Source organism: Otolemur garnettii, unplaced genomic scaffold, assembly GCF_000181295.1.
Source record: "Otolemur garnettii isolate 467f Iridium unplaced genomic scaffold, OtoGar3 scaffold00138, whole genome shotgun sequence".
NCBI lineage: Eukaryota > Metazoa > Chordata > Mammalia > Primates > Galagidae > Otolemur > Otolemur garnettii.
Genome location: NW_003852533.1, coordinates 2,622,109 through 2,635,374, shown reverse-complemented (window position 1 = coordinate 2,635,374; position 13,266 = coordinate 2,622,109). Strand labels below are relative to the sequence as shown.

Below are 13,266 nucleotides of genomic sequence, written 5' to 3'. Positions count from 1 at the left end.
GGGGAGCCCGTGGACCATGTGTCAGGAATAGGGAGCAGTCCAGTGGGACCGGGGAGCTGGTGGACCGCGTGTCAGGAACAAGGAGCAGTCCAGTGGGACGGGGGAGCCTGTGGACCATGTGTCAGGAACAGGGAGCAGTCCAGTGGGATGGGGGAGCCGGTGGACCGCGTGTCAGGAACAGGGAGCAGTCCAATGTAATTTAAAAGTAGAACCTGAAAGTGAAATTAGGCCCATACTTTGGAGGGTTTTAAAAATCTAGGTGAAGACTTTACATTTCATTTCTTAGGATATGAGCAAACCATAGAAAGTTTGACCAGGAGAATGATAAGATAAAAACCATTATTATGGAAAAATAATTAATGATTGTGCTTAAAATGTATTGCATAGGCCAGGCATGGTGGCGTGATACCTGTGCTCCAGGCACTTTGTGAGCCAAAGCGGGAGGACCACTGTAGGACAGCAGTCCGATGCCAGCTGGGCAATGTAGTGAGATCCCATCTCTGCAAAAATTAAAAAAAAAATTAGCCATGCTTGGTGACAAACACCTATAGTCCTAGCTACCTGGGAGGCTGAGGAAGAAGGATCGTTTAAGCCCATGAGTTTGAGGTTGCTGTGAGCTATAATTGCAGCCCTGCATTCAGGCCTGGAGAGAGACCCTGTTGCCAAAAAAAAAAAAATTGAAGTGGGGATAGATTTTTGGGAAGTCATAAGATCATAATTGGGACTCGGCGCCCATAGCACAGTGGTTATGGTGCCAGCCACGTATACTGAGGCTGGCAGGTTCAAACCCAGCCCAGGCCAGCTAAAACAACAATGACAACTGCAATAAAAAATAGCCGGGTGCTGTGGCAGATGCCTGTAGTCCCAGCTACTTGGGAGGCTGAGGCAAGAGAATTGCTTGAACCCAAGAGTTTGTGGTTGCTGTGAGCTGTGATGCTACAGCACTCTACCGAGGGAGACATAGTGAGACTCTGTCTCAAAAAAAAAAAGAGCTTTGGGAGACCGAGGCAGGATGATCGCTTGAGCCCGGGGGTTCCAGGCTACAGTGAGCTGTGGTTGCAGCACTGCACTCCAGCCAGGACGAAGAAAACTACCGATACGGGGAGAAATCAATGAGATAACTAGCAGAAAAAACAAGAACGAAGGAGAAGACACACACGTCATCCCCCTTCTTCTTTGACGACTAACTATAAGTTATTTTTCTTCCTTTTCCAAATATTACCAATAATTATGAACAACTGGGGCAAGGATGGGATCTTTTTTCTTTTATCTCAACAATATTCGGGCAGTCAGTGTGCTGAATACAAAAATTCAGAAAAAAAGGAATAAGTAATCATTTAGCGAAAGGACAAGGTTTTAGGCAGAATCCAGCCAGCACATAATGCCACATGTCCTCCAGGAGAGGGATGGTGCCTGCTCACTGGAGAGCGTGTTCTGGACCCCACTCTGGAGCTTACTGTCCTGGAGACAGGATTGAGTATTCACAGTATGACCTAAGAGAAAGGGCTTGGAGACGACTTCATAACGGCCTTACATATATATAAAGTCAGACATGGAATTTCAATCAAGAAATGTTCAGGTCTACCCAGATATTTGTTTTTTTAAATTAATCTATTAGTATTATGGATGTATTGAATTCACAAATAGGATTCACCCGGGCTTTCCTTAAATCGAAACTCCTTTGTATAATTTAAGTGACTACCAAACATTCACATATATGTGGGGTCAGGCACTGGAGTGTGATGGGAAAACGTCAGAAGTGTTAGGAACCATAGCCAACTTTAAATTAGAATAAATTACACTTATTAGCGACAAAGCCAAAGCATTTCAAAATATCAGTTGCTGTTACTGAAAGTTCTGTATTTGTTACTGAGGCTGAATCAGTGAGAACAGAGAACAGAGAACAGAGACAAGACATCTGAGCAGAGAGGAGAAGCTTATTAGTTGGGAGGCAGATGAGGAGGGTGGCAGCGTGCATCTCACGGGACCACCTCCCTTTCTGCAGGGAAACAGGGCTGTGCAGAGGGAGGTTCGGCAGGAGGGCTCAGACCAGCTTGCCCAGCATCACCTGCTGCAGCTTCGGGTAATTGTCACTTAACTAGAATCTGTGCTTTCGGCCTTGGGCCACCCTGACCCAAGGTGGCTATCACCTTGACATTTTGGATTTTCAGGGGTGGGGAAAGTATTTTTTTTTGCCTTTTTTTTTTTTTAAGATAGAGTCTTAACTTTGTCACCCTCGGTAGAGTTCTCTGATTTCACAGCTCATAGCAATCTCCTCTTGCCTCAGACTCCTAAGTAGCTGGGATTACAGGCACCTGCCACAACGCCCAGCTATTTTTAGAGACCAGATCTTACTCTGGCTCAGGCTGGTCTTTTTTTTTTTTTTTTTTTTGAGACAGAGCCTCAAGCTGTCCCCCTGGGTAGAATGCTGTGACATCACAGCTCACAGCAACCTCTAACTCCTGGGCTCAAGCGAGTCTTCTGCTTCAGCCTCCCAAGTAGCTGGGACCACAGGCGCCCGCCACAATGCCTGGCTATTTTTGGTTGCAGCTGTCATTGTTGTTTCGGTGGGCCGGGGCTGGATTTGAACCCGCCACCTTAGGTGTATGTGGCTGGCACCTTAGCCACTTGAGCCACAGGCGCCGAGCCTGTTTTACTATTTCCATCCTTCTAATGGCAAAACCAAGGCTCAGAGTCCCCAGAACTTACAGGAATTGATAGGGTAGTTGCCACCTTTATACTTGCTGGGTCTTCCTTTTTTCTCAAAGGGTAGGAGTCCTATCTCTCATTCTAACCCTCTTTTTTTTTCTTCTTTTATAAGACAGAGTCTGACTTGTCACCCTCAGTAGAGTGCCCTGGCACTCAAGCAACCTCAAATTTTTGGACTCAAGTGATTCTCTTGTCTCAGCCTCCTGAGTAGCAGGGACTACAGGCACCCACCACAACATTGGCCTGGCTAGTTTTAGAGACGGGGGGTCTCACTTTTGCTCAGGCTGGCCTCGAACCTGTGAACTCAAGTATTCCACCTGCCTCGGCCTCCCAGAATGCTGGGATTGCAGGTGTGAGCCACTGAGCCCAGCCCAGACAATTCTTTTCCTGCAGTTTTGGCCAGGGCTGGGCTTGAACCCGCCACCCCCGGTAAATGGGGCTGGCGCCCTACTCCTTGAGCCACAGGTGCTGCCCCCAGACAATTTTGTTTTAAGATGAGAGGCAACAAACAGCAAGGAACATATTTCTATTCCTTTAATCTCTGACCTTGGGTCAGTTTTTTTGAATTCTGAAGTCATTGGTGGCAAGGCTCTGTCACTGTCATTACAAGTTTCAGTGAATCAACTGAGGAGTTAAATGATTTAAGAGCCCCTGTCTTAGGAGTAAACTTCCATCCTGTCTTCCTCAAATGCATCAGACCCACCGTAACTCACTCAGAGTGAGGCCGCTTGCTCAGGCCCGTTCAATGTGGCTCCCTGGGCCATGCTCACTCATACTCGGCTTAGGGGAGAGCTCTTTAAATTATTTTAGAGTTTGGGTTTTCTCTTTTCTGTTGACGGTGGTTTCAAAGTTACTTTCTTTATACAGTTAATGCAGTGGGGACTTCCTCATTACTGACTCGGAGGTTGGCTGGATTTTCCTGGAAAACTGGGTTTCAAAGTTCAGTTTGATTGCTGGCACTTAGCACAAATGACTCCTTTCTGGTTCAGTGGGGTCTGCTGGGGACTCTGTCCCAAAACGGCAGCTGCCATGAACTTGAGCAATGGCCATCTCACCAGCAAGTGGCAGAGCTGGGCTTGGAACTCGGACCTCATCCTGCCCTGCCCCTTCCCAGTGCAGCTGAGTGGAGAAGGGTTGGGGTGAGCTGGGGAGAACAGTGCAGGAAAGGGTTGGGACATAGCAGAAGTCAGCTGACAACACTGAACAAAGGTTTGTTTTTTGTTTTTTGTTTTGAGACAGAGTCTCACTATGTCACCCTCAGTACAGTGCCATGGTGTCACAACTTACAGCAAACTCTAACTTTTGAACAAAAGCTTTGAAAATGATTAGCACTCAAGGCTGAGCACAGTGGCTCATGCCTATAATCCCTTGGGCTTAGGAGTTCAAGACCAGTCAGAGCAAAAGTGGGACCCCATCTCTACCAAAAATAGAAAAACTAGCCGGGTGTTGTGACGGGCACCTGTAGTTCCAGCTACTTGGGAGGCTGAGGCAGGAGGATCGCTTGAGCCCAAGAGTTTGAGGTTGCTGTGAGCTATGATGCCACAGCACTCTACCCAGGGTGACAGAGTGAGACTCTGTCTCAAAATAAATCAAAATAGGGGTCCATGAAAATGATCCATACTCAGCTTCAATAGAATTTGCTTTATTCAATGGAGCATGGCAATTTTGGAGCAGGGGTCCACTGGCCTGAGTCAAAGCCAGCATCAACTGGTTCCTGCCAAGGCGAAGCCTAAAGCTGAGTGTACTTTTAGACCTTTTGCCTCATTTTAATCCTAAAAATCACAAATAAGGGTGGAGATTGAATGTGCCGATGAGACGTGATGAATGATGGGCATGACCTAAGGCTCTGCAGCTGCCCACAGAGCTCAACCACTACGTGCTGGGATCTCAGTGCTGGCATCAAGCTTTCTCTCCCCTTTGAAGGTTCCCAGCCCTGGCCAGTCTGGGTGCTCCTCAACCAGCACCGTCTCTCTCTCTCTCCTGTTCCAGCAACCTTACCCCACAGCCTTGACTGTATAAAGTCCTTTTTTGGTCTCCTGTCAATTCCTGTTGACTTGGGAGACCAAGAACTCTGAGGTCAGATATTTAAAAAAATCTCTCTTTATATCTCAGTTTTTAATAGGACGCATTAACAATGCACAAGGAAAGGACAACTAGGTTTCAGAACTGGAATGTAAAAGTCCTTTCAGGGGAAATAGTGGGGCTCTGTGAAAGGACAGGCATAGGGCTTCCAACATAAAAGGGCGTCTCTGTATGACGTCTGGTAGAGTGCAATTCTGAAAGCAGAAAAATATACCAAAGGATTTCTGTGTCAGATCCCCCTTAGTCGTGGGTAATAGGTGGCCCGAGGGTTAAGCCCTCCCTTAACACTTAACAAGTGTTCCTTGTCCTCGAAAGCATTTGCTTTGTCTTAAATGGCTGCCGTTGGGCCGTCCTGTTCGCTCTGTTGCTTACTGCTGAATTGTGAATATCAAGTTTAACACTAAATTCTGCCTGACAGGTACCACCCAGAGAGCGGCACACCCTCCAAGGACTCTGCTGTCCCTCGTCCTTCAGACCTCAAGGAGCTGTCTCCTCCAGGGCAGGGTGCCACTCGGCCCCTGCCTACCCCCTCCAGGAGGAGCTGCCACTCCATACCCGCTACTGGCCAGGCCGTCAGAGAGCCATCTTGCCCCACAAACACAAAAGAACCCCAGGGACTTCCAGATCACAAAGACTCCTTAAGTGAAATTCCTTTTAAGTGCAGTGGGAGCAGAAATGAGTTTTACTTAGGAAATCCCCTCCGACCTCCCCCTTTACAGAGCGACTCAAACCCGGAGAGAAAGGAGTCGGAACTTCATCTGTATGTTATTTCCACAACCTCTTCAATATTTCTGCTCTTAAAAAGTTCGTGGAAAAATTATATTATAGTAAGTGTCCCCATGAGCTAACCTGGACTTGAACTTTTTTTTAGGGTGGACATGGCATCCTGTTTTACTTCCAATTTTGGAAATTTAGCCTTGGAATTTGTTAATATGTATATTGTGAGGGACAAAATGCACTGGAAAGTTAAGAGATGATTTGATGCAGGTTGTTGGAGCAGGAAGAATGCACGTTAATGAGAAGTGTCACACAGTGGTTCTCAACCTTCCTAATGCTACGGCCCTTTATACAGTTCTTGTGGGTCACGACCCATGGGTTGAGAGCTGCTGGTCTTACAGAAAAGGAGAAGAGCTGGGCTTTCATAGAGACAGGTGAACAAGGACGTTGTCATTAGGTCTCCTGGGGGTCGTGAGAGAGGGTGGAAGGGGGTCTCATCATGGGCTCTTTGTGAACAGGTGGTCTGCTTAGGACAGTTCCTGAAGGGTCACAGACCTCAGATAAAGTTCACTTTCATCGCCGATGTTTCTGTCTTTCTCAGCCACGCTACGGAAAGTAGGTTAGTGGGAGTCACTGTTTTAAGATCAGATAATTTTATCTGGAGATTATTAGTCTAAGTGCCTTATTTAAGAAAATGAAGCCCAAAATATTTAAGTGACTTATTCAAGATTATGTAGAAACTTTAGGGGCACAGTCTAAACTCACACACACTTCAGGATCAGATCATTTTATTATAACAGGATCAAGTTTAAAAACAGGAACTTTATTAAAGGAGTAATAGGGGCCGGGCACGGTGGCTCAGCCTGTAATCCCAGCACTCTGGGAGGCTAAGGCAGGTGGATTGCCTGAGCTTAGGAGTTCAAGACCAGCCTGAGCAAGAATGAGATCCTGTCTAAAAAATAGCCAGGTGTTGTGATGGGTGCCTATGGTCCCAGCTACTTGGGAGGCTAAGGCAAGAGGATCACTTGAGCCCAAGAGTTTGAGGTTGCTGTGAGCTGTAACACCATGGCACTCTACCAAGGGTGACAAAGTGAGGCTCTGTCTCAGAAAAATGGGAGTAATGTGGTCCTTTGATGTATCTTCAGTGATACGTAACTTTTGTTCTTGCTCTTCCCTAAGGGTGGGAGGGAAGCTGACCCTAACTAGCTTCTCTTTGCTTCTGACGCCCTGTAGTAATGTTCTTTCAGTTAAAAGCTTTTGCTTAACTCTTCACATAGGTGAGAAGGAAGATGACAACTGTCCACTTTCCCAACTAATTTCCCTGGAGATAAGGAAAATACACATATGAGTAACAAGTTCATGTTCAAGATTCTTAGGAGCACACTGACCTGCGTCATCCTAAGTGAACTGACTGAGAGCAGAGAAGTTTTACACCCAGATGTCTGTGGTCCTTGGTCACCTCTTGCAACCCAAACCCCTTTCTGGGTGGCGCCTGTGGCTCAAAGGAGTAGGGTGCTAGCCCCATATACCAGAGGTGGCGGGTTCAAGCCCAGCCCTGACCAAAAAAAAATTGCTCAACCCCCTTCTTCCTCTTCCCTTAACAAGAAAAAGAGCCTAAAATTCTTACTAATTTACTGTCCTTGGGGATGTTAGTCCGCCATCTCTGTTGGCAGGCTCTGTAAGTAAAGGTTGCTTTCCCCAGCCCCAGCACCTGCCTCTCGAGTACTGTCTATCCTGTAGCAAATGGTCTGGACATGACCTTGGTTACACTTTCAACATCATAGTATTAATGAACATGAAAGACAAACTCAGAAGAAACTAAGTAATGGAGTTTTATAAATGGCTAACATTATAAAAGTTTACAAGTTAACTCATTTTTTTGGCTGGCGCTGGGTTTGAACCCGCCACCTCCAGCATATAGGGCCAGCACCCTACTCCTTTGAGCCATAGGCGCTGCCCTTCTTTTTTTTGAGACAGAGTCTCACTGTGTCACCCTGCATAGAGTGCTGTGGTGTCACAGCTCACAGAAATTTCAAACTCTTGGGCTTAAGTGATTCTCTTGCCTCTTCCTCCTGAGTGGCTGGGACTACAGGCACCTACCACAATGCCCGGGTATTTTTGTTGTTGTTATTGTTGTAGTTGTCATTGTTTAGCAGGCCCAGGCTGGGTTTGAATCTACCAGCCCTGGAGTATGTGGCCAGTGCCCTAACCTTTGAGCTATGGGCGCTGTGCCTCATTTTTTTCTTATAGCACAATTCAGAACACATTAAATATTTAAAAATCCTCTCTAAGTTTTTATTTTTTAATTTAATTTATTTATTTATTTTAGAGACAGAGATTCACTTTGTCACCTTCGGTGCTGTGGCATCATAGCTCACAGCAACCTCCAGCTCTCCATTCTTTTGCCTCAGCCTCCCGAGTAGCTGGGACTACAGGTGCCCACTACAGTGCCTGGCTATTTTTTGGTTGCAGTTGGCTGGGGCCGGGTTTGAACCTGCCACCCTCAGTATTTGGGGCCAGCACCCTATTCACTGAGCCACAGGCGCCGCTGCTCTCTAAATTTTTAAACAGCTGTCTTCAAGTTAAAAATTTAAACAAATCAATAGAGGAAAACCCTGACCTATTAATAAAAGATTTCAGCCTGGGCCATAGTGAGACCCTGTTTCTACAAAATAGTTAAAAATTAGCCAGGCTTGTTGGTGCGTGCTCATAATCCTAGCTACTCAGGAGGCTGAGATAGGAGGATCACTTAAGCCCAGGAGTTTGAAGTTGCTGAGAACTGTGATTGGGCTACTGCACTCCAGCCTGGGGGATAGAGGAAGACCCTGCCTCTACAAAAATAAATAAATAATATATATATAAAGATCTCATATATCCAAATAGAAAAGCCTAAACTTAATTGACTATAAAAAGTCTATACATTTGTTCGAAATGACTGTTCATGCTTCCCTGAGTTGACCAACTCCAAGTTTTGGAAATACTTTTAAATTTTGCAAGCAGAGGCATGGCTGGGGCAAGGCAGGTTGGCCAACTCATTACCTTCGAGCTATATGTATCCCTTCCGATAATAAATGCAACAGCAATAACTACCATGAGCTGGGTGCAGGGGCTCACACCTGTAATGCCAACAAGTTCAGAGGCTGAAGCAGGAGAATCGATCGCTTGAGGTCAGGAGATCAGCCTGGGCAACATAGTGAGACTCCTGTTTCTAAAAATTAAAAAAGACTTTTTAAATGTTCTATCTCTTGAAAGAAGGAAAAGGAATAAGCAAGTCTTCCCCAGGGAAATGGTAACTCAAGTTAGCAGCCCTTCTGGTAATAATAGGATATTAATTCAAAGTGAACACTTTAAAGTTGGGGCTTGTTTTGTGACATTGTTGAATTTTCAGGTTAGTCAACTTTGGTCAGTTTTGGTGATGTATTGATATGTTTTAGGACATTGAAAAGAAACTCATGTCCTAAGGCTGTAAGACTTATCTTGGGTAAACTGATCTCTTATGCCTTGAGATCCAGAAGGATCATTTATGTTGAAGTAGAGATTTGTTCTCTGTTATTTTAGATAAAATGAACTCAAACCATCCAAATAGAAATCATTATCACTCATCTTGGTTCTAAGGATTTCCTAAGCGTTGCATCTCCTTCAAGTAGCCCAATTTGTCTGTAACTTTCACCGCAAATAATTATGTCTGCATTGATTAGCATCTGAAATTCTGTAAAGATGAAATGTGGTAATTCTTTGTTCTTTATACGTTGTGAAGATAGTTGCTAGGAATCAGATAACTGGGGATACCCCAAAGTAAAATTCTAGATATAAAGAAAACATGGGCATTAGGAAGCAACAAGAAAAAGCAGCACCCCCTAACGCCCTGCGCCCTCTGCTGTGCCCTGAGGACGGGACAGGGCTGGGCGTGCTGAGCGCTGCAAACCAGCCACGCTTCAGAGATTCCTTCTGACCTGTGAAACTTCAACATAAACAAAACATTACTTAGAGAAGTTGCTGAATACTACATGTCTGTTTTGAGAACTCAGAATAAATGGAACTTCAGACCTGTAAAACTTCAACATAAATGAAAGATTACTTAGAGAAGTTGCTGAATATTACATACCTGCTTTGAGAACTCAGAATAAATGGAACTTCAGACCTGTAAAACTTCAATATAAATGAAAGATTACTTAGAGAAGTTGCTGAATATTACATCTGTTTTGAGGACCTGGAATAAATCCAACACTAAGGATTTAAGGAAAAATAACTCCATTAATAAGGGAATAGTGAACAGAAGTATTATGTATTTGTGCTATGGAATGCTAGGTAATCATTATACAGATTGAATTCAATCTATATGCACACACAGGAAAAACTGTCCACCATGTATTAAGTGAAAAAAAAAACAGATTAATATATGTGATATAATTTATTTAGGATTAAGTACATATTATAAACACATACTATATCATATATAAATGGTATAAATGTATACGTTATAGTCAATAAGTCTTTATATGCCTGAAAGGGTACAAACCAAACTATAAATAGGCAGAGACTGAGTAGTGGGATTGAGGGGAAAAGAGAGAATTTTTATCTTTTACTTATGGATTTCTGGATTGTTTGGTTTTCATGAATAATTATATTTTATAATAATTAAATGCTGTCTTTAAAACTTTTAAAAACTAGATAAGGAAGAAATTCTCTGTAGTTTATCAAACACTGCACTGAGTTATAAAAAAAAACCTGTACAATGTATAAGATCAAAGGATTGATATGTGATATTGACTGCAGGGGGAATTGATTTTCAGTAAACAAAAACTCTGACAATATGCACTTTTCTCCTCTTTCAGAAAGCTACTCTTTTACAAGACCCCTTGTATGCTAGTGAGTTCAGTTCTGCTGCTGCGTGTCAGAAGCCATACAGGTGAGGAGTTCCAACAAGAGAGGGTCACTTGGGGGGGTCTTCTCTCCCCAGCCTTCCCTAACTCTGTCCCACATACAGCTGATTGGCACATCCATGTGTGTGCCCAGCTGTCTGCCCTGAGGGAGGTGTACAAACACAGGTGTGCACGCCACACCCTGCACGCATCTTACCAGGACTTTAACTCAGCACATTCAAAAGAGAACTCGGGGGCTGCGCATGGTGGCTCACACCTGGAATCCTAGCACTCTGGGAGGCTGAGGTGGGTGGATTGCCTGAGCTCATGGGTTTGAGACCAGCCTGAGCCAGAGAGAGATCCCTGTCTCTAAAAATAGCCAAGCAGGCACCTATAGTCCCAGCTATTTGGGAGGCTGAGGCAAGAGAATCGCTTAAGCCCAAGAGTTTGATGTTGCTGTGAGCTGTGATGCCACGGCACTCTACCCAGGGCGACATAGTGAGACTCTGTCTCTAAAAACAAACAACAACAAAACAAAAGAGAACTCAGCAGCTGCACCCTGTTTCCCCGCACAGAGCTTGATGTCATTACCCCATCACCTAGTCTGGAGTCCTGGATGTCACCTGTCCCCCCTCCCCTTCAACAGCCACTCACAGTGTGACTTACTGTGCTTCTTATAGCTGCATGGCATCCACTCCTCTCCACCGTGCAGACCCGTTACCTCTGTTCAGGGACCCTGCAGCGTTTTCCTAGTGGGCCTCTCACCCACTCCTGCCTCTCTCCAGCCCGCTTCCCATTACAGAGGAGGAATCTTCCTGAAGCACAAATCAGATCTGTAACTCCCCCCTGCGAGCCTTCGAGGGGCTTCTCATAGCCGTTAGGTGAAAGAATAAACTCTGACAGCTAACAGAGATGTTCGTGACGTCTGTTATTTTTTATCTTAGCTATTGTGTCCCTCCTCACTCCTGCCCTAAACCCCTGCTCCACAAGACCTCAAAGTTCTCGGGAAGCTCCCCGCTCCCCTCTCTCGGGGCCCTGTCCTGCAGCCCATCTGGCCACTCTCCTTCCCCTTCCTGGATCACTTCAGCTCATCATGTCCTAGCTTATCTATCTTTTCCCTAAAGAGCCTTCTTGACCCCCCAAACTAGGATGAAAGGGCCCTCTGTGACACCCTGTGACAGCTGTGGCACTCTGTCTGTGTTAACGATGCTCGTTTGATTATCTGCTGCCCTGTTACGTAGTATAGTACATAAGGCAGAGGCTGCTCCCAGATCACAAAAGGCCCCGCTCTCCAGGCTGAGGCCCCACGTTCCATCCACACTTCAAGGGCTCCGTCATGTTCTCACCGCAGGTTGGTCTTACATTACAGGACCTGCTTCAATGTGACAATCTCTTCTGTTAAATAGTAAGTTCTTGGAAGGCAAGGAATATGTCATTTTATTTTATTTATTAATTAATTAATTAATTTATTTTTTTGTAGAGACAGAATCTCACTTTATTGCCCTGGGTAGAGTGCCGTGACGTCACATAGCTCCCAGCAACCTCCAACTCCTGGGCTTAGGTGATTCTCCTGCCTCAGCCTCCTGAGTATCTGGGACTACAGGTGCCCACCACAATGCCTGGCTATTTTCTGTTGCAATTTGGCTGGGGTTGGTTTTGAACCCACCACCCTTGGTATGTGGGGCCGGCACCCTACCCATTGAGCCACAGGCACTGCCTGAATATGTCATTTTAATGTTGGTATTTTTCTTACTTAAAACAGTGCTTTGCACATGGTAAGTACCTGATGAACTTACAATGTAAATAATTTTGATGTCCGGTAAGTCGTGGGCAAGTTGGGAGAGGTTTACAATAGTGAGGCAACCCAGGGAGTCCCGTAAAGGGGCTACGAGTAAACCACCTTTTAAAGATGCTTATTCATCTCACCACTGAAAGGAACCAAAGTTCCTAAGAAGAATGGCTGATTCCATGTCTGGGGCAGGAAGTATACAAAATGAATCTCAACCAGCTTATACAAGAAATCCAACAATGGGCCCTAACTAAGGGACACAGAGCCCTGAAGGGCCCCCGCTGGCCAAGATGGGACGACACAGCATCGGGAAGAAGTGAGGAGTAAGGTGATTGAAGCAGGATCCCTGCTAGCGAATGTGGTGGGTTTAATATAGTTAGAACATTGTTATTTTGCAAACTCTAATGAAATAGCAGATTGACATGTCAGTCCTCAGCAGATGAAATGAGGAGAGCAGCAAAGCAGAACTTGAAAGTGGAAGGAGTGTGTGTGAGTGACTAAACCCACTGACTGTCCTCAAGCAGGACAACCTCACGTGCTCCAGGATTTGATGTGACATGAACTGCACAGCAGCACCATGAAGGATTTCTGTTATGATAGTTAAGCCTGAATCTGACTTGAAACCGTGGGCAAGCCAGCATCAAAGTTCTGACACCTGCTACCGAGTGGGTGAACCGGAAGGCCGTGATGCCACGTGAGATCAGCCAGACAGAGATGGACCCGTATCCCAGGATCCCACTTAGACAAGGACCCAGGAATAGGCAGACTCATAGAGACTGATGTGGAACAGAGGTGACCAGGGGCTGCGGGGAGTGGGGACTGGAGCGCTAAGTGTTTCATGGGTCCAGAGCTTCTGTTTGGGAAGATGAGAATGTTCTAGGAATGGATGGTGGTGATGGTTACATGCTTAATGGAATGCACTTAATGACATTGAAAAAACGGTCACTGCTCGGTGCCTGTGGCTCAAGTGGCTAAGGCGTCAGCCACATACACCTGAGCTGGCGGGTTCAAATCTCAGCCTGGGCCTGCCAAACAACAATGACGGCTGCAACCAAAAAGTAGCTGGGCGTTGTGGCGGGCGCCTGTGGTCCCAGCTACTTGGGAGGC

At 45.6% G+C, this 13,266-nt stretch overlaps 1 protein-coding gene across 1 annotated transcript in view; it reads left to right on the top strand.

Annotated features, from left to right (window-relative positions):
• Positions 1-13,266, top strand: part of CUNH12orf56 (chromosome unknown C12orf56 homolog) — a 59,600-nt gene that overhangs the window by 21,604 nt on the left and 24,730 nt on the right. Inside the window, exons 4-5 of the mRNA XM_023518409.1 lie at positions 5,210-5,618; positions 10,344-10,417. Of these exons, the coding sequence (XP_023374177.1) occupies positions 5,210-5,618; positions 10,344-10,417 (483 nt within the window). The remainder of the gene's footprint in view (positions 1-5,209; positions 5,619-10,343; positions 10,418-13,266) is intronic.